The sequence below is a fragment of the Phaseolus vulgaris genome, chromosome 1 (genome assembly GCF_000499845.2).
Source record: "Phaseolus vulgaris cultivar G19833 chromosome 1, P. vulgaris v2.0, whole genome shotgun sequence".
NCBI lineage: Eukaryota > Viridiplantae > Streptophyta > Magnoliopsida > Fabales > Fabaceae > Phaseolus > Phaseolus vulgaris.
The window spans coordinates 16,561,538-16,583,122 of NC_023759.2; the positions used below are offsets into that span (position 1 = coordinate 16,561,538).

A 21,585-nucleotide genomic window follows, 5' to 3' on the forward strand; every position below is an offset into this window, starting at 1 on the left:
CACTTAGTCGTGTGCGAAAGGAAAGGTAAAGCCCAAGATCACGCTGAACCTAAGCTAGCTAGTCGCGCACATAAAGATAAGTGAAGTTCAAAGAAAATGCAAAAGAAGAAACTTACGCAAGAAAGAAGCATTGAGATATTAAATTCATAGCCAAGTCTTATACAATTCCAAAGTGCAGAAGCTAAATTTACAGAGAAAAGAAGGGCTTAAGGGGCAGGGGGAATGAGCTTTCCATCCACCACTTCATGGTAGATGCTGAACTGAGAGAGGTCCAGGTCGGGGAGAACGCATTTGATTTGCTCGAGTGCTAGCTCGAATCTGTCTGTAAGGGCATCAGCACCCACGTTCATCAAATCAGCCTTCTCCACCTCCAGTTCTCGCTTTGAAGCCTCCGCAGCATCTCTCTCAGTGGTGACGGCAGCAAGGGAGGAGGCAGCTTCAGACAGTTTGCCCGCCACCTCCTCAAGTCTTTTCTCCCCAGCAGCTGCTGCTTCTTTGGCGGACTCGAGCTCCCCAAATAGCTGAGTGTTCTGTTGGCGTAGGGAGGAAGTCTCGGCCTTAAGCTCCACCACCTCGCAGTCCAAAGAGCTCACCATCTGCCCCATCAAGATCTCCGTCTTGATGGTCTCTTGGACTTGCGCTAGGTATTCCCTTCTAGCCTTCTCCACCATGCCTCGCATCAGTTCAACGGACCCTTGAGCGGCTTCGGAGTCACTTCGCAGTGACTCCTTGTCGTGCTCAAGCTCCTTCACCCTCTTCTCCAGGGCTATTTGTTTGCGATGTTGGGTGGAGAATTCCAGAGAGAGCACCACCTGCCTTGCCAGGTGCATGTCAACCTCGTCACCATTCCACTCGACGAGCTCCCGGTTACTTATGAGCTGTCGGACTAGGGTGATGACCCTGCTGAAATTCTCGTGGGTGGCCCCAGAAGCGCTTGGGCGCGAGCTAGACCCACCACATTCAGCAGTGGCGGTAGGAATTGGCAGCAGTGGTGGTGGTGCACCCCCAGTTTGGGCAGAAGCACCCCCGGCAGGATGAGCGGATGGACCAGGTGATTGGCCTGCTGGGGGGGAAGATGGCAGCTTGGAAGCTGGAGGCAACTGCTGGCCTGGAGAAGGAGGGTTGATGGGCTCTGAGGCAGGTTGAGCACAGGGAGGTGGGGAAGACCCTTCCTCTACTTCCACTACCTCGATCTCTCCAGGCTGGAGAGACGAAGCCCCCTCAACTGCTTCTTTCTTCCTCTGACGGTGTATGAGAGGAGAGCCAGAGCTCTCCTCTTCAGTTGAGGCGACGGTAGCAGCAGCAACAAGTGAAGTGGAAGCCTTCACCAGCCTTTTCCTTTTCTTCCCTGGCTCTGGGCCTTCAGCTGGCGCGACCGAGAGTGGGGGGGCTGCAATGGGCTCAGTTGTAGAAGAGGAGGACCCAGTGCCTTTGGTTCCCCGACGCTTGGCAAGCTCCAGCAAGGCCAGCTTCCTGTCTTTCCCCGTCATTGAGTCTGCATAGACGAGAAAAGGAGGGGTTAGTTGGCCAAGTTATGCAAGTAAGTCAAAAAGCACATAAAAACATGCATGAGAAGAGACAAGTATCCTAAGAAGTGCAAGAAGAGCTACCTATATACTTTTTCAGAGCCACCACATCAAATTCATCCTTGATGAAGCGGGCGGAGTTGTACTTGGCCCCCAGGAGCAGCCCACATAGCTCGCACTCGTAGGGGGCCATAGCTTCGAGGTCCCTGGACTTCTTGAATTCAACTCCAGGAACCCAGTAGAGGGGGTATCCCTCGAGCAGATTTGGACTTTGAGGGGTAGCAGATATCATGTAGAATCTGCCCTTCCAGTCTTTGAAGGATTGCTGGTACAGGCCCAGGAGCACCCGCCCAGCAACCCCGTTCAGGCTAACCCAGGACCTGTCCCCAGGGTTCTTCGCTTCGAAGAAGTAGAGGAACACGTCCACGGAGGCGTTGTGCCCGAAATGACTGCAAAGGATTTGAAATGCCCGGATGAAGGCCCAGGCATTTGGATGGAGTTGACAAGACGCGACATTTAACTCCATCATCAGCTCCTTTTCGAAGAAGGTGAAAGGGAGGCGCAGCTTCAACCTTTTGAAGATAGCGGAGTAAATGAAGACGAAGGGCACCCCATTGGTGGCCCTGTCATCCGCGCAGATGGGCATTCCTCGAGGAGGAATGCGAATTCGGATATTGAAGTCATTCTCCCTGTCGATGGCGCAGGAAGGCTCATCGGGATTGTGGCTCAGCAAGGACGTGAGGTGGCCCTGGGGCAATAGAGTGGAGGTTTCAGCGAGCAACGCCAGGGAGGCCCATTCGTAGACCCTGGCGTTGTCATGGAAGGAGGTAGCAACAGGCGGTGGTGAAGCTGGCGCACTCGCGGAAGGCTGTGCACCAGAGGACGAGGCAACTAAACGCGCAGTTTGTTTCAAGCGAGCCATCGCGAGATAGCTGCAAATGAAGGAAAAACGAAAGTCAGAATGAATGGAAGAAGAGGAAAGGAGAAGGAGATGCCCAGGTGAAAAGAGAAGAAGAAGAAGCAGAAGCCAGAGTGAGGGGGTGAAAAACCCTAGCGCGGGTTCGAGAGAGGAAAATAGAGAAGATGAATGCATGATAACCAGAATGATAAATGCAATCGGTAAAGATGACCAAAAAGGGGCCAGGGAGAAGAAAAACCATACCTTTGGATGATCGCAAGAGATTTGGCAGCAGAGAATTTGAGGAGAGAAAGGTGCGCAGAGGAAAGTTCGCAGAGAGTCTGGGAGTCGAATGAAGAAGATGAAAGAACAGTAAAGGAGCGCGCCAATTTGAATAAGAGAAGCGCTAGCGACGCACAGCGCTAGCCGTCGATGGGGCCACGTGTCGCGAGATCAAGAGAGGAAGTCCAAACGTTAAAGAAGCAGCACGTGAGGTGGCACGTGAGGCGACCCCACTTGCCACGTGGACTGAGGGCACGACCACTTAGTCTCTTCGCTGAGAACGAGTTCTCGACTCGAGACTGGGGGGCTTGTGATCCGATCGGTCATCGGTAGTCGATGACGTCAGCAGCAGAGAACCACGTGGACCACTCGCAGGGTGACACGTGGACCAGGTGGCAGAGAGGTCAGGGAGACGATCGCCAAGAGCGGTGATCGGTGGTCAGTAACCAAGCGACCACCGACAGATCAGGCGGCAGAGAGGTCGGGGGACAGATCATCCAGAATGGTGATCGGTGGTCAGTAGCCAAGTGGCCACCAACGGACCAGTTCTCAGACTCGCGCCTGGAGGCAGAGCGCGAGAAGCGGATAAACACTGATCAGTCATCGGGTGTATTGTCATCGGGGTCTCGTGTTACACGCAGTTATACTGGGACTGAGGTTCCCAGCGAGAGCGTTACTCATGGATCTCGCATGAGCACACCTCAGGGAATCATGCACGAGAGTGGCCTGAGGGAACTAGTAAACCAGTCAGTGATTGGTGATTCCCTCAACCCATTACGTGCGTGACATCGTGAAGGGTAAGCTGTATATGCAGAGAGCAACGTCTGGTGAGTGCGCCTAGACCAGCCACACCCGACGTTCTCCTAAGAGTATGCGACTTACCCAGATGAGAAGAAATATCCTAAGTTACTCTGCAAGGGCGTAACTTAGGCACACAAAGAGACGCGCTAGAGCCCTTCCAGTAAGTGACACGTGTGTGGTTAGATGTGAGTTGCAGGCCTCCACGTGTCATCATCTGAGAGGGGTGCGGTCCAGACAAAAGAGCACTCCGTACCACTGAAGGTACAGACAGGCGCAGCCAAGCGCAGAGACGCGCAGACATGCACAGACTCTCACGCTCCCCACTGCTGATTCTGAAGGTACGCTGTCTCTGAAAAGCGTAACAGGTTTCTGACACATGCCAGAAAAGCATAACAGAATTCTGTTATGCCCAGAAGCAGAGACATAGAGATAAAAAGAGAGAATCAGGGTGAAAGTGGAGAGAAGAAAGGGGGAGAGACGAAAAACAGAGTGCAAGAGTTTTTCACACACACATTACTAGTTTTCTAGTCTTTGGTGGTTCTGTGGACTAACTTGATCGTCGGAGTGCAAACGGCCGCTAGAGGCGCCGTCTGTGTGTTTTGCAGGTCACGTCTGGAACAGCAAGAGAAGGTCCTGAGGGTGATTCTGCAGAAGGCGCAGTCGCGTAGACAGGGCAGAGAGTGCTACGAAGCGATTCCTCCCCGTTCGAGTTGCCGGCAGGATCAAAGACGATACAAGCATCATCCAAGTGTCAAAAGAAAAGTGATAAACAGGGAAGTTCTCATTCTTAATCTATTACATTCTTGGAATATTTAATGACACTATGTTTATGCTCCCAAAATCTTGTTTGTTTTTCTAAATGAAGAAAAACGATTATTTTCAAATAAGATTAATGGACTTGATTACATAATATATCACTAAAAGAGCTTTCAAAAAATAGAGTTTCAATTATTTCTATATCAAATTTTTCCAAAATATAATTAAATGAGATTATATAATTGCGGTTTAAAACGTTTTGATTCAATGTTAACTTGGAAAGTTTTGAATAAAGAATTAATTATGAAATATCTAAGAAAATAAAGTTTAAATAATTCACAAATATTAAAGATATTGTTTTAGTGATACCCATGATTTAAATTGTTAATTATATTGTTCACTTATACTTATTTTCTTCCCATAAAGTATTAAAGGAACTTAAAAATACGCACAAATCTGGAAGCAGAAATTTCCCTTCTTAGCGTCTAATAGAAGAGTGATGGACCTCATAAGCGTCATTTGCGCGTAAGAGGATATCAAGAAGCTCAATAAAGATTAATATAAAGGAATAAAATACATGAACATATTCAAAGAGAAAGTTGATAAGAAGAACAAGCACGTGACAAAACACATTAAAAGACTATATCAGAACATTCCATATTAAACGTCTACCACAAAAATGAAGATGAACAACACAAAGCGGAAACATCCAAAAGTCCAAATTTGATCAAAGAATCAACGGGAAAATTTCATTCAAATAAAAAAGTATTTGTGAATCAAAGACAGCTTAAAGATGCGAAGATTACAGAGAAGCAATCGTTTCTTTATTGAGTGTCAGCACATTAAAGATGGTGAACAAAACAAGAACGAGAATATTGAAAGGCAGAATTGAAATTTTTGAAATGTTTCAGAAGTTTTGAAAAGTGCAGATTGTTGAAGATGGTTGCTGCCCCTTTAAGACATGTGTTTGATGAAGCCTTTTGTATAAATTTCATTTGTATTTGCTTTTGCTTTAAGAATGTCTTAAGTATAGTTTAGAGGTTGTTTAGAGTAGGCTTTTTGCTAGGTAACTCACCTCTTAACCCCTGACCATGTGATAAGAGCAAGCACAAATTTTCTGAAACTGTTTTTCACATGTTTTGCAAAAATACCCTTACTGCATAAAAAATAAATATGTTCTTTTCTAAATGAATATATTCTTTTTTAAACTGATGCATTGACTAAGGCCTTTGAAAATCAGGTTTTGTGCATCAAGTATTTTGACTAAGTCTTCACTCCTTCAAAACGACTGTGTTTCAATAGTTAAGTTTTTTCTGTTATCGTTTTGAAAAATAAATTTGTTCATCTGTAAATGAATGGATTCTTTTTAGTCTGGTGCCGTGTGTATCTTAAAAGCTTTTTTCGTTTCCTCCTTGCACCAGTGTGTTTGACTAAGTCTCCTTCACATAACATATTCTCTATCTGCTTTTGAAAATAAATTTGTTCATTTTATTTTCAATCTATTCTTTTTATAACAGCTTTAACTGTTTTTTGAAAATCTGTTATAAGTTGTTTTTCTATAAAAAGCAAACTTGTTTCTGTGTTTAAAAATGAATCATACAATTGAGAAAACAAGTTTTACAACAGAGAATTAAGGATTTACAGAGAATTAGCATGTTTTCTTGAAAGATTTTACAAATCAAAAGTGTGCTTGTTCTTGGTTTGGCTCTAAGGCTTGGTTAGAGGTGCTGCTACTGTGTGAGCAATCTGTTCTACTGGTCTAAGGCAGATTTCTCCATCCTCTATCAGGTGTATTCGTTTCATATTTCAAATTCTTGTAAAAGTGTGATTGTAAGCTCTTTTTTATAGGGTTTCTTAAAGAGTGTGTGTGCTGAAATAGTGTTTTTTCAGCAAGTGTGCCAAGGTTCTTGTAGGGTTCAAGAACAGTGGCTCTGTAAGTGTGTTTGGTACGTTTGTTTAGTGGATTTCACCTTGGATTAGGTGATATTGGATGTAGCTCATTTGAGTGAACTAGTATAACTGTTGTGTGTTCATTTCTCCTCATCCCTGCACTCGGTTTCTTGCTTATCTGTCAATCTGTCTAAAATTGAATCTGTTCAATCAAAAATAAATTTGTTCTTTCTGGGCTTGTTCATACTGTTCTTATTTTCTGGAAAAATCAGTTTGGTTATGTTAAGAAGATATATGAACTGTTAATTACAACTGAACAGTTTGATTGTGATAGGTTACCCAATTGATTGACAAGCTAATAATTGAACCTTTATCACTTGCTTAAAAATTGAAGGTCACTGTTTTTGCTGTTCACAGTTTTCTCTTTAAAATCAGTGTGTGTGGCTTGAAAATTAATCTGCATAACCTCAAAATTACTTGGCTGATATAAACGTTTTTAAACATAAACAGTGTCAAAATAAATATGTTCATTGCCAAATAAATCGATTTATTTTTTGTGTACTGTGACAATATCTAATTCTGTGCGAAACTTTTAAAAGGTCAATTCACCCTCCCTCTTGAACTTTGACACTATTGAACCCAACAATTGGTATCAAGAGCTAGGACTTGTATTTTAATCAAGTTTGTTTGCAATAATGTCTGAGTTTAAAGTGCTTTTTGCTGAGGGATCTTCTGTCAATAGACCACCTATGTTCAATGGAATAAATTATGCTTTTTGGAAAATTAGAATGAAAATTTTCATGGAATCTATTGATGCGTTAATTTGGGAAGTTGTGGTCCATGGACCCTATGTGCTAATGCAGGTTGTCAAGGATGAAGAAGTGGCAAAGCCAAGATCTGAATGGAATGAGACCGAAAGGAAGAAGGCTCAATATGATCTTGTGGCCAAGAACATCATAACGTCCTCATTAACAATGGATGAGTTCTTCAGGATATCCTAATGCAGTTCAGCTAAGGAGATGTGGGAGGTCTTGGAAGTCGCTCATAAGGGTACTGAAGATGTGAAGAGATCAAGAAAACATTCTCTCCTCCAAGAATATGAATTGTTTAGAATGCAACCTGAGGAGAGCATTGCTGATGTGCAGAAAAGGTTCACTCATATTGTGAATCACATTACTGGTTTGGGAAAGGAATTTGACAGAGAGGAACTCAACATAAAAGTGTTGAAGTGCCTCGACAGAAGCTGGCAACCCAAGGTGAGTGCCATATCAGAAAGTCGTGATCTATCAAAGTTGTCAACTGCTGCACTCTTTGGGAAATTAATGGAGCATGAGCTGGAGCTCAAGAGACTCAAAGAGCAGGAAATAGTGGAAAGAAAACCCAAAGGACTTGCACTAAAAGCAAGTGAACAGAATGAGATCTATGAGAAAAAAGAAGACGCTGAACATGATGAAACAATCAACCTACTTACAAAGAGGTTCAGCAGATTCCTGAAGAAGAAAAGTAGAGATAGGAACCAACAGAAAAGAAGGTATCCTAAACCTAATGACTCAAATTCCTCTAACTACACTTGCTTTGGCTGTGGCAAAACAGGGCACATAAACAGTGTCAAAATAAATCTGTTCATTGCCAAATAAATCGATTTATTTTTGTGTACTGTGACAATATCTGATTCTGTGCGAAACTTTTAAAAGGTCAATTCACCCCCCCTCTTGAACTTTGACACTATTGAACCCAACACAAATAACACTAGAACATAAGTTTCCATATCAAGCATCTAACAATGTAGAAACTAAGAGAGAAGATATTGAAGTTAAGAAGATTCAAATACCAACGTTCATATTTCGTGAAGATAAAGAAAGTTTTCAAAGAGCCTTAAACACGAAGAACATTCTGAGCAAAAGTTTTTATATCAAGTGTCTAACGACTGATAAGTGTCATATTTAAGTAATATTTCATATTAAAAGACAAACACTTATGTTTTTTTTTTATTGATAAAATATATATAATTCAACCCTTAATTTAGGAACTTAAACATTTTTACATATTTTGTGATTATATGATGAATGAGAACGATTTATTCCCAAATTTGTGTTAATTTCAGTTTTCTAGGGAAAAATAGAGATGAAGTGCTAAAGGAACTGGACAAGATGAAAAGGGAAAGTTGGAGCATCGAAAACTCACTCAAAACTCGCCCAAGTAAGATCACTCCAGAGGAACTCGCCCAGGCAAGTTTAGTCCAGTGAAGTTGGTCTTTTTCTCGTCAAACTCGCTTAGACGAGATGTCACTTAGCGCAAGCCCTACTAGGTTAAATAAAAGGCGTGAGGCATAACCCTATACGTCATTGGAAGAATAGAAGGAGATAGAAAACCCTACAGGAGACAACCATCAAGGAGAAACATCATGGATATTCTTTTCATGCTTTCCATACTTGTAATGGCCAACATGAGTGGCTAATTCTTCCTTTTGGGATGGAAGTAATTTTTTCAAACTCTTATGTATTGAGGTGATGTTTATCTATAATATTTCAGATCTTGATTGATGATTGATATTATCATTTTATTCTCAAAGCTTGAATTATTCATGATTTGATCCTTTGATTTGACTAGAAAGTACGTATAAAAATCTGACCTAAATGATAATGCTTAACATATTTGAATGCTAGAAATAGATTTTAAATGTTAATTGCATCATAACATTTGTTTGTAATGATAAAGAGTTTTAATAAATATGCGATGAATCAATATTTAGGAGATTCTCTTAATAATTTTGTATGCGAGAAATCGATATGAATGATTTCTTATATGTGCATCAATATCAATCAACATTGAATATTATAATCTTTTGTAAAAATACAGAAGAGAGAGAAGGATGAACACTAATTCCAATTTTCTTAATTGAATCACACAAATATTTTACTTTGCTTTATTTAAATTCTTGCAAATTCATCGTACACAACAACTTTTCCAACAAACTTGTACATATTATTTTCTATTTAGTGAATATTATACTTGAGAATTCAACTGTTCCTTGTAAGTTTGATATTTGTCCTTAGGAAAAAAAATTATGTCTGACACGGTACAATTTTCATAAAATAGTCATCAACAACTAGATGAAAAATTGAAGAAACCTAAAGCTACAACGTTCATATTTCAAGTGTAATTCAGGATTACAAGGGTGAAGAACAAAACAAGAAGTACATACGTGCATCATATGAAATACTCAAGCATACAAATAAGCTTTTGTAGTTGTGTCTTAGAATTGAGCATACATTTTATATATGCTATTTAAGAGCAACCTGTGAGATTGTGTCTTGAGCGAAACCATTTTAAATCATTCATCATTGTGAAATATACTTTGTGAGCTTTCATTGTTCTCTCTGAATGAGAATTTTCTCATTGTATTGAGAGTTCCTTGATCTCAAGGGGAGATTAAGACATTGTACTTGGAGAGGTTAGAATACTTGGTGTACCTGGACATGTTAGAATACTTGGTGTACCTGGAGAGGTAGAGAATACTTGGAGAACATGAAGAGGTTGAAAATACTTGTAACCTGCAAAGGTGTAATTTATTGGTGATCCAAAGAAGTGTAGAATACTTGTTAGTAAAAGGCTTTTGAGTGGGTTGCTTAAGGGAAATAGACATAACCCTTGTTGTGAGTAAACCAGTATAAATCTATATGTATCTCTCTCCCTATACTATTTGTTTGGATTATTGTTTTAAATTCTAATATTCTACAAATTGAGTGAGCTCCATTCAAACCCTTTTTGGAACCAATTAAACCTTCAAATTTTTCTTTCAAAATTCATATATTTGCCATTGCATTACAAGTACATCCTTTTATAGGCTAAATTTCACATTAGTTCTGATCTTGCCGGTGACTAGATTGTCAAAGGACTCACCACGTCAAACTTGTGCCTTCCGCAAATACGTTCCAAGCGCTTCCTCAAAGAACCCCAAGCGTGCCTGCGAAACACAACAAACGGCGCCTCTAGCGGCCGATTGCACTCCGACGCTCAAGTCAGCCACACAAACCCACCAAAGAGCTAAGTACGATGAATCTCTGGGAGACTCGTGTGCACTCTGTGATTCTCACTCTCTCTCTGTGTGTTAACGGGTAACTTGCACGAATGAAATCTTACCTCTGCATGAGCGTGGAGTGCCTTTATATACCCTGCGGCGCGCCTAAGTTAGTTACTTACGAAGTAACTCCGCATGTTTCTTTCGCTGGATGTCTCGTACAAACCTCAGTGTGAATACCAGGTGTGGCCTGGCTAGCGCACGTACCAGGTGTCACCTGCTGTCCCACCGTAATCGCCCCTGCATTGCTCCATGCACGTTATGGGTTAGAGAGCACCAACCACCGACCGGCTGCTAGCTCCCTTAGGCCATTCTCGTGCGCAGTACTATGAAGCACCTGATCTTCTCCTTCTTCCACTACTCTGGCGCACGAGACTCATATGCAACACTCTCGCTGGGAATTGCCTCTCGCTCCTAGCTTGCCTGTGCGTGGCGCGACGACCGATCGTCTCGTCTAAACGATGATCGCGCATCCCTTCTGACAACCGACCACCACCTTAACACCGATCACCCCCGGGTAACCCTCTCAACGGTGTTGGGTCTATTAGTGTCTAAGTTCAAGAGGGGAGGGGTGAATTGAGCTTATAAAATTTTCGCAGGAACACACAATTTTCAGTATACCAGAGGCAAAAAGAACAGATTGTTTTTACATGAAACAGATTGATTCTTCAGAGCAGTTTAATACAATTTGAATTTGTTCAATGTAGAATTGTGATTAACAGAGAATTACAACAGAGTCAGATCAGCTGAATATTATGAGGATGAAGGATACAGTTATGCTTAGAAATCAAACAAATTTACTCAACACAAGGTTCTAAGGAGAATGGTTCTTTCTCAGATTTTAATGAATAGACTGTTTGTTCACAGATCACTTAAACCATCATATACAACTGCCTTGTTTGTGATTAGAAAGCTTTAACAAATCAGGAAGAACAGTTCTTACTTAAACCCAGAATTAACAAATTCAATTTCAAAAGAACAGATTTAGTTCTTGACAGAATTAAACAAAACCAGAAATGAGTGCAGGGATGAGAAGAAAAGGCACACAAGTTTTTATACTGGTTCACTCATACAGAGCTACGTCCAGTCTCACCTTACCCCAAGGTGGAATCCACTAAAACAGTACCAATTACTTACAAACACAGCAATTCTTGAACACTACAAGAACAACACCAACAATGCTGAAAAACCCTATTCCAGCACACCTTGCACTCCAAGAAACCCTATCAAGGAGTGACTAACACATACACCTTTACAAACCAGAATAAAGGAAAGATTACACCTGAAAAGAAGATGCAAGAACTCAAAACCAGTAGTTCAATTTGCTACAGAACTGCACCAGCACCTTCACCAAGATCAAAGGTTTCCTAGAACAAGCACACTTGAAAATCTCTTTGGAAAACCTTTCAAAAATCTTTCAATCCTTCTTCTCACATTGAAAATGTTTGATCTCTGTCAAAAACGTAATTGCTCAGCTTCTTTTCATGTGAGAGAGACTTTTCTTTATATAGAAAACAGTTTCTAACTTCTTTTCAAAAAACAGTTGAAAAACAGTTATGAAAACAACAGATTCATTTTTGAACTTAACAGATTTATTTTGTGAAAACCGTCAGCTCAGCTAACTGAAATAACTGTCTGAGTTGTACCTTAACTAACTAACTTGTGAAAAACCTTTCAGCTGACCAAAGAATAAACCTGTTCTTTCACAGTGAAACAGATTAAAATATAGCACACAGGCCAGCTCAGCTTTAACTGAAATAACTAACTAAGCTTTACCTGTGGTGCCCTAACAGAATTTTAGAAAAGCCTTTTAACAGAGAAGAAATAAACCGATTCTTTCTCCATAAAACAGATTTATTTTTTGTACTGATTTAAAACTTTTAAGAGCACTTTTAAAAGCTTTTCAAAAACCCTTTAACCACATCATGTGCTTGATCTAGACTTGGTTAGGCATCTAGGATGGGTTATACAGCAAAAGGCAACCTTACACACTTACAAGCCTACATACAAGATCATCTAAACCTATTACAAACTTCAAAGAAAACTAGCTATTTTTCTACATCAAACACACACAACACTAGGTAGAGAAGAGACTTCATCCATCTTCAACAAACGACACACCACACATCAGCTTCCCTGGCCCACGTGTGCCACTAAGAGCGGTCCACGTGCTATCTACTGCTGACGTCACCTACAACCGACCACCGACCGGATCACAAGCCCCCCAGTCTCGAGCTGTATACTTGTTTCCAGCGAAGAGACTAAGTGAGCGTCCTCAGCGGCCACGTGGCAAGTGACGCCACGTCACGTGCCTCATCTCGCGCCACATCACGTGTTGTGCTTTAAGTGACGTTACGCTTTCCTCCCTTCATCTCGCGACACGTGTACGCATCAACGGCTAGCATGAAGCGTTGTTTGCGCCTCTTCACGTTCAAAACTTACGCGCCTTCACTGTTCCATCACCTTCTCCAACACTTTCTCTCTGAAACCTTTCGACTCCCCGCTTGCGATTCATCTTCCCCAATCTCAAGCTTCCAGAAACTGCCAGCGATCGAAAAAAGGTACCCCTTTTCTTCATCTATGGTGTATTTGGACATCTTTGACCGATTGCATTGTTCAATAAGTGCACTGTGCATACACTGTGGATTGTTTTTTCTTCTTTTGCACTGTACCAGGGTCCTCTGGTTTCTTCTTTTTCTGCGTTTTCACTTCTTCTTCCCCTTCGTCACCTTCGTTTCTCCATTCTCTTCACGCCGTAGTGCTTTCGTTCCCTTTGTCTTCCTCTTGTTTCTCATTGACCCTTCATTTTTTCTTTCTTTTCCACTGTAGCTAATGGCTCGCACAAAAAGCACCGCACGCCTTGCTTCTCCTTCCGGTGCACAGCCTTTCGCCCGTGCACCATCGTCGTCTTCAACAAGCGCAACCCCTTCGATGAGCGCGCAACCCAGAGCGCCTCTTGCTCCCCAAGACTACGCGCGAGCGTACCAGTGGGCTCCTCTCCATCTGCTCGCCGAAACCTCTAGCCAACTTCCCGCTGATCATCTAGCCACCCTGCTTAAGAGTGACGCGGACGAGCCCTCAAGTGCCCTCGATAGGGAAGACGACAGACACCTGAGCGTGTGCATCCCCCCCGAGGCATGCCTATATGCGTGGACGATAGGGCCACCAATGGGGTGCCCTTCACCTTCATCTACTCAGCCATCTTCAAGAGGCTGCGTCTCCGACTCCCTTTCACCTTCTTCGAGAAAGATCTCCTCACCGAGCTGAACGTGGCACCGTGTCAACTCCACCCGAACGCTTGGGCATTCATCCGGGCGTTCGAAATCCTATGCAACCATTTCGGGCACCCTCCATCGACCGACGTCTTCCTCCATTTCTTCGAGGCCAAGAACCCTGGTGACAGGTCGTGGGTAAGCCTGAATGGTGTCTCAGGGAGGGTGATCTTGGGCCTATACCAACAATCCTTCAAGGATTGGAAGGGTAGGTTCTATATGATCACCTCCAACGAGCACAGCCCAACCCTACTCGAGGGCTTCCCCCTCTACTAGGTTCCCAAGGTAGAATTCAGGAAACCCCGGGGTTTGGAGGCCATGGCGCCATACGAGCGCGAGCTGTGTGGCCTTCTTTCTGTTGGGTCTATTAGTGCCTAAGTTCAAGAGGGGAGGGGTGAATTGAGCTTATAAAATTTTCGCAAGAGCACACAATTTTCAGTATTCCAGAGGCAAAAAGAACAGATTGTTTTTACATGAAACAGATTGATTCTTCAGAGCAGTCTTGGCACAATTTGAATTTGTTCAATGTAAAAATGTGATCAACAGAGAATTATAACAGAATCAGATCAGTTTAATATTGTGAGGATGAAGGATACAACTATGCTTAGAAATCAAACAAAATTACTCAACACAAGGTTTTAAGAAGAATGATTCTTTCTCAGATTTTAATGAATGGACAGTTTGTTCACTAATCACTTAAACCATCATATACAGCAACCTTGTTTATGATAAGAGAACTTTAACAAATCAGGAAGAACAGTTTTTACTCAAACCCAGAATTAACAGATTCAATTTCAAAAGAACAGATTTAGTTTTTGACAGAAATAAGCAAAACCAGAAACGAGTGCATGGATGAGAAGAAAAGGCGCACAAGTTTTTATACTGGTTCACTCATGGAGAGCTACATCCAGTCTCACCTTACCCCAAGGTGGAATCCACTAAAAAACAGTACCAATTACTTACAAACACAGCAGTTCTTGAACACTACAAGAACAACACAAACAATGCTGAAAAACCCTATTTCAGCACACCTTGCACTCCAAAAAACCCTATCAAGGAGTGACTAACACTTACACCTTTACAAACAAGAATAAAGGAAAGATTACACTTGAAAAGAAGATGCAAGAACTCAAAACCAGTAGCTCAATTTGCTGCAGACACTGCACCAGCACCTTCACCAAGATCAAAGATTTCCTAGAACAAGCACACTTGAAAATCTCTTTGGAAAACCTTTCAAAAATCTTTCAATCCTTCTTCTCACATGGAAAATGTTTGATCTCTGTCAAAAACGTAATTGCTCAGCTATTATTCATGTGAGAGAGACTTTTCTTTATATAGAAAACAGTTTCTAATTTCTTTTCAAAAAACAGTTGAAAAGCAGTTATGAAAACAACAGATTCATTTTTGAACTTAACAGATTTATTTTGTGAAAACTGCCAACTTAGCTAACTGAAATAACTGTCTGAGTTGTACCTTTGGTGCCCTGACTAACTTATGAAAAACCTTTCAACTGACCAAAGAGCAAACCGATTCTTTCACAGTGAAACAAATTAAATGGAGGCAAATAGGCCAGCTCAGCTTTAACTAAAATAACGAACTAAGCTTTGCCTGTGGTGCCCTAACAGAATTTTAGAAAAGCCTTTTAACAGAGAAGAAATAAACAGATTCTTTCTCCATAAAACAGATTTATTTGTGTACTGATTTAAAACTTTTAAAAACACTTTAAAAAGCTTTTCAAAAACCATTTAACCACATCATGTGCTTGATCTAGACTTGGTTAGGCTTCTAGGATAGGTTATACAGCAAAAGGCAATCCTACACAATTACAAGCCTAATTACAAATGAATCTAAAAACCTATTACAATCTTCAAAGCACTCAAGCCATTTTCTTCATCAAACACATAAGAAGCCTTGGTAGGGAAGAAGCTTCCTCCAGCTTCAACACTTTCGAGCTTGGGCACCAAGTTTGGCTCCTCCACCCTCATCAAGCACGAGTTTGATGCAGAGATGCTCAAGAAATACATTGGTTTGCCCTCTTATCTTCTCTCTGACTTGCTATTATATTTTTTTTTTGAACATGCGCCTCGTGCTTGCTTGCCATACTCATTCATTTACATATGCTAATCGCCTGCCTGTGCTTTGTTTTATTCGTTTCTCGGCTTCTTGCGCACTAATCTCTTGTTATGCTTACCCGGTGCAGATATGACTTCCACGAGGGAACGCCGGCAACAACTGATCGAGCTTGCCAAAAGCCGACGAGCTGCCGGGTCGTCCTCTGGGGCGGAGGCGACCGCCGAACCCATTCCCGCTTTCCCCATCTCGGTCGTGCCAGCTGAAGGCCCCGAGACCAGGGGTGATAAGAAGAGGAAATGGTTGGTGAAGGCTCCCACCACCGTCGTGACCATCGACGAGGAGAGCTCGGGGTCCCCCTTGGTCCAACGGAGGAAAAGAGGAACCGAGGGACCTGAGGAAGACGCCATCCCAACCCCTCAGGCTCAGGCCTCCCCTGCACGCCCTCCTTCTCCAACTCCTCTTCCTTCACCGCTCCCTGCCGGACCACTCCCACCACCTCAAGCAACTGGGAGCGGGGTTGCACGCTCAGAGGGGACCTCTCGCCCTCCCACCTCTCCATGCCCTCAAGATTCTGCTACCACAACCGAGGGTGGTGGCGAGAGCTCCCTCCAAGCATCGGAGTCAAGCGCTGAGGGGCTCTCCAGAGTCCTTCGCCTGACTAAGCAGCTGATTCAAGGACGCGAGCTAGTCAAGTGGAGTGCCAGCGAAGTGGATCTCCATCTGGCGCCAGATGGTGCTTTCCCTCGAGTTCTCCACGCAGCATCGCCGCCTTGAGAAGCTGGAAGGTAAGATGAACGAGCTGCTCAACCAGAAGGAATCGCTCCAAAGCGACTACGAGGCTCTTCAGAATACCAATGGCATGTTGAAGGACATGCTGGAGGAGGCCAAGAAAGGACGCGCCCTACAAGTCCAAGAGACCATCAAGACGGAGATGCTGATGGGGGATGCCATCGCCGCTCTTGATGCTGATCTGCTGGAGACAACGGGAAGGACCCTCCAGCTCGAGACCGAGAATACTTTTCTGCGTCAACAGCTTGCAAATATGGTGGAGGTTCTCTCAGCAAAAGACCAAAAGCTCAAGGACGCTGAATCTGCCAACGCCACTCTGATTACCGAGAAGGTCGTGCTTGAGAACGAGAAGACCAAGCTTTGGGAAAAGGCTGCCGATACCTTTGCTGACGGGTTCGACTTGGCCCTTGAGCAGGTGAAGTGCGTCTTCCCAGAGGCTGCTTTTCTCAGTTCGCGATTGACTTCGAAGTGGTGGATGGCAAGATCGTCCGCCCTTGATTGCTTTTGATGTAGCTTTCTCCATTTTGTTCATAAACACTTGTCTTGTAAGAACTTTGACTGTATATATTAAATTCCTCTTTTCTCTTACTGCTTGTTCTGTTGTGTATCTCTTACTTAGCCTTTAGCTCTCGCTATGCACGATTAACTGTTTAACCTACACGAACTCCGTACAAAACCTTAACTGTATTCGAACTTTTTCTTCTGATTTCGACCACAACCAATGACGCTTGATAACGCCCGAGCTTGGCTTGCTCAGGCCTACCGCGTAAGAACTTGTCCAAAAACTCTTAATACTGTTCTAATCACCGATGACCGATCAAAGCGCCACAGCCACTCCTCAGTCATCGAGCCTCTGCTCCCACCTTATATCCATCTAGGTTGTGTGTCGCTCCAGCGCTAAGTGCATAGAGGACTTCGACCTCGATCGGTCGGGGATGATGCCTTGTCTTGGGGAAAAGAGTGTTTCTCTATAACCCCTCTTGCTTGCCCCAAGGCAATCAAACCTTATCCCGTCGGGTCGTACATCGTCCTTCTCACTCCTGGGGTGAGGAGGGTTTCTTGACTAAGAATTCTACTGCGCCAATTTTGATGCTATGCCACTTAGGTAAAGGTGTTTCTCGAAATCCCTCCTTTCCTTTATTGGACTTACTAACACCCCCGGCCTTTCGAACCTTAGTTGCCTACGCTCACACCTGGGGTGAGGAGGTCTTTAAACCGAATGCCCTGCTCGCGCCTGGGGCGAGGAGGGTTTAACCGATTACCTGCGCTCGCGCCTGGGGCGAGTAAGATTTTAACTTAAAAACTTGCAAACCTTTCATATAGGGGTGGCAAAGCGGGCTAGCCCGCACCGCATTGACCCGCCCCGCGCTTGGCCCGCAAAAATGCGGGACGGGTTGGCCCGCCCCGCAAAATTATTGCGGGCTAAAATTCTTGAGCCGCCCCGCATAAGAGCTGGCCTGCGGATTTGCGGGCCAGCTCGCGTTCTTTTTTTTTTGAAATTAAATATTTTTTTTTTTTTTACATTTTGTTCTAAAAAATTGTCAAATTAAACCTATATATTTGTTACTATCAAACCTAAATTTTTTTTCTTCCTTTTCAAACATAAAAAAAATTAAACATTAAGATAAATATAAAATATCACTATTCTTCCACTTCCAAAACATTAAAAATACTTAATTCCAAAACATTAAACATAAACATAAACATTAATTCAAAAACATTAAACATAAACATTATTGACATTCTTCCATTTCAATAACATTGGATGCCGCCTTAGAAGAACTTTCATCCATTTTTTCATAATTATAATCTTTCTCGTCATCTGCAGACATTAAAACAATGACAATTTTTTTTCTTGCGGGTTATCGGGTCAGCACGCCCCGCCCCGCCCCGCTGTTGGCCCGCGCGGGCCGCGGGGTAATGCGGGGCGGGCTAATGCGGGTTAGCGGGTTGAAAAGGTTAGCCCACCCCACGTTTTTTACTAGCGGGCCGCGGGCCGGCCTGCATGGCCCGCCCAGCTTTGCCATCCCTACTTTCATACAGATAACTTTTTCTTTTTTTTTATTGGGTGGCCTCATTAAAAACCCTCTTCTAGGAAAAAGAGTGCCCTCTGATCTGTTCAAGCTGTTTATACTAGCGCAAAGGCGCGACTACTTTACATTCTCAACTGAAATAGAACTTTAAATGCGTGGCGTTCCACGTTTTGGGGATCGTCCCTCCGTCCAAAGTCTCCAGCCGATAGGCGCCATTCTCCAGCGTTTCCACCACTCTGAACGGACCAGTCCACTTAGGGGACAACTTATTCTCCAACTCGTGCTGATGTGCTTTCCTCATCACCAGGTTCCCTTCTTGGAACTGCCTCGGTCGCACCTTGGAGTTGTGCCTACGCTCCACCCTTCTCTTTACGGCTTCGGCACTGACCCTGGCCTCTTCTCGTACCTCATCCAGGAAGTCCAGGTTTACTTTCCTCTCCTCGTTGGACTCCTCAGCCACGAAATTTAGAAACCTTGGTGAGCTTTCTTATATCTCCACAGGGATCATAGCGTCCGACCCATAGACCAAACTGAACGGTGTCTCATGGGTGCTAGATTGTGGAGTGGTGTGATAGGCACACACAATCCTGGGAACCTCCTCTGCCCACGTTCCCTTGGCCTTTTCCAACCTTCTCTTCAGCCCTCTGAGCAGTACTCGGTTGGCCAATTCCACCTGCCCGTTCGTTTGAGGGTGCTCCACCGAGGCAAACACCTGTTGTATTCCTATTTCTTCGCACAGGTTCTTCAGTTGGTGACTCGTAAACTGGGTACCATTGTCGGAGACCAAACGCTTGGGCACTCCGAAACGGCACACAATGTTCTTCCACACAAACTGTTGGACCTTGTGAGCGGTGATCAGAAACTTCATCTGCCTCACTGCTAAGGGAAAGGGTCCCAGGATGTCGATTCCCCAGGTGTGGAACGGCCATGGGCTGTGAATCGACCTCAACTCTTCAGGGGGCGCCTTGTGCCAATCTGCGTGCTGCTGGCACTACTTGCAACGTTGAGCATACCCCACGCAGTCTTCTTTCAGCGTTGGCCAGTAGTACCCTGCGCGGAGAACTCTACTTGCCAAGGCGCGACCACCGACGTGGCTTCCACACACTCCCTCGTGGAGCTCTGACATGATCCTCGTGCACTGCTGTCCGTGCACGCACACCAACACTGGATGGGTGAATCCAAACTTAAAGAGGTCCCCATCGATAAGGGTAAACTTACTCGACCTCTTCTTTACCCTTTTTGCCTCCGACGGGTCCAGCGGGAGCACCCCATCTGCCAAATATCGCTGGTACAGCGTTATCCACGTGTCAGTTCTTCCTACAGCGCAAACCTCCATCGCCTCATCGGTTCTTATTGGTCGTGCTCTCAGCCTGGGCGCTCTCAAGGTTTCTTGAGTTAGAGACCGATGACCAATCACTATGCGCTCCCTTGACTTGCACACTTGAAATACTTGGTTGTCCGTTACGAACGCGCGAGGTATCTTCAAGGTTTCTTAGATGACGGTCCTCTGCCTGCCCCACTTGCCTGAGCTAGCTAGCTTAGCGAGCAAGTCAGCTCTGGCATTCTGCTCTCTTGGTACGTGGACCAACTCAAACTCTGCAAAGGACGTCTTCAAGGTGTGCACATACTCGAGGTACGCAGCCATCTGTGGGTCTTTGGCCTGGAACTCCCCCGTTACCTGCCCGGTGACCAACAGGGAGTCGGTCCCATCTCCCTTGCCAGCAACATACCGGCGATCAAGGCCTCGTACTCCGCCTGGTTGTTGCTGGCCTTGAAAGCGAAGCGTAGAGACTGCTCGATCAGCACTCCGTTTGGGCCTTCCAGGATGACTCCAGCGCCACTTCCCTGTTGATTGGAGGAGCCATCCACTGATAAGACCCAGCGAAAATCCAGGCCCTCCGAAGGTGCAGCTCCCGATGACAACTCGACGACGAAGTCCGCAAACACCAACCCCTTGATCGGTCCTCGGGGCTCGTACCTTATATCGAACTCAGATAGCCCTACGACCCACTTCACCATCCTCCCGGCTACGTCTGGATTCTTGAGCACCTTCTGGATGGGAAGATCGGTCATTACTACAACCGTGAAGCTGTGAAAGTAATGGCGGAGCCTCCTCGCTGAGAACACCACCGCCAGAGCTGCCTTCTCCAGGGCCTGATACCTTACTTCAGGACCCTGGAGCACCTTACTCACAAAATAAATAGGTCTCTGGACCTGGTCTTGCTCTTGAGCCAAAACTGAACTGACCGCCCTTTCCGTTACAGCAAAGTACAAGCGAAGAGGGGTGCCCTCCAGTGGCTTGCACAACACTGGTGGGCTTGCCAGGTACCCTTTTAGCCTAATGAAAGCTTCCTCACACTCCTTAGTCCAAACGAACCTACTGTTCCGTTTGAGACACTGGAAGTAAGGATGACCCTTCTCTCCTCCGGCGGACATAAATCGCGACAATGCCGCCAACCGACCGGTGAGTTGCTGCACCTCCTTCACCGACGCTGGGCTCCTCATTACCGTGATCGCCGCACACTTCTCGGGGTTCGCCTCGACTCCCCGCTCTGTTTAAAAGCTTTCCCGCTTCCACGCCAAAAATACACTTCTCTGGGTTGAGCTTCAACCTGTATTTGGCGATTGTTGCAAACAATTCCTCCAGATCAGTGACATGCTGCTCCTTCTCTCGCGAGGTTACCACCATGTCATCGACGTAAGCCTGTACATTCCTTTCTAGCATCGGTGAGAGCACCCTATCCATCAACCTCTGATAGGTGGCCCCCGCGTTCTTTAGCCCGAAGGGCATTACCTTGTAGCAGTAACAAGACCGCTCGGTCATGAATGTAGTCTTGCACTCGTCCATCGGATGCATCCTGATCTGGTTATAGCCTGAGAATGCATCCAGGAAACTCATAAGCTGGCATCCCGACATGCTATCCACCAAGGCGTCTATGCTGGGTAGGGGATAGGAGTCCTTTGGGCATGCCTTGTTCAGATCGGTGAAATCCACGTACATCCTCCACTTACCATTTGACTTATTCACCAGTACCACATTAGCCAGCCATTTTGGGTACTGGATTTCTCTGATGTGCCCCGCGGCCAAGAGCTTACGGGTCTCTTCGTGGATTACCTGCCTTCTTTTCTCATTGAACTTCCTCCTCCTCTGGCGCACCGGTCGGACCTGGGGGTCTATTGCAAG

General features: G+C 44.5%; 1 protein-coding gene across 1 annotated transcript; it reads right to left on the reverse strand.

Annotated features, from left to right (window-relative positions):
* Positions 1-19,392: 19,392 nt before the first annotated feature.
* Positions 19,393-20,474, reverse strand: LOC137815606 (uncharacterized). Its single transcript, XM_068618718.1, has 2 exons — positions 20,132-20,474; positions 19,393-19,673 (listed from the first exon to the last, which is right to left on the reverse strand). Exons 1-2 carry the CDS (start codon positions 20,472-20,474, stop codon positions 19,393-19,395), a joined length of 624 nt encoding a protein of 207 aa, XP_068474819.1.
* Between the last annotated feature and the right edge of the window lie 1,111 nt (positions 20,475-21,585).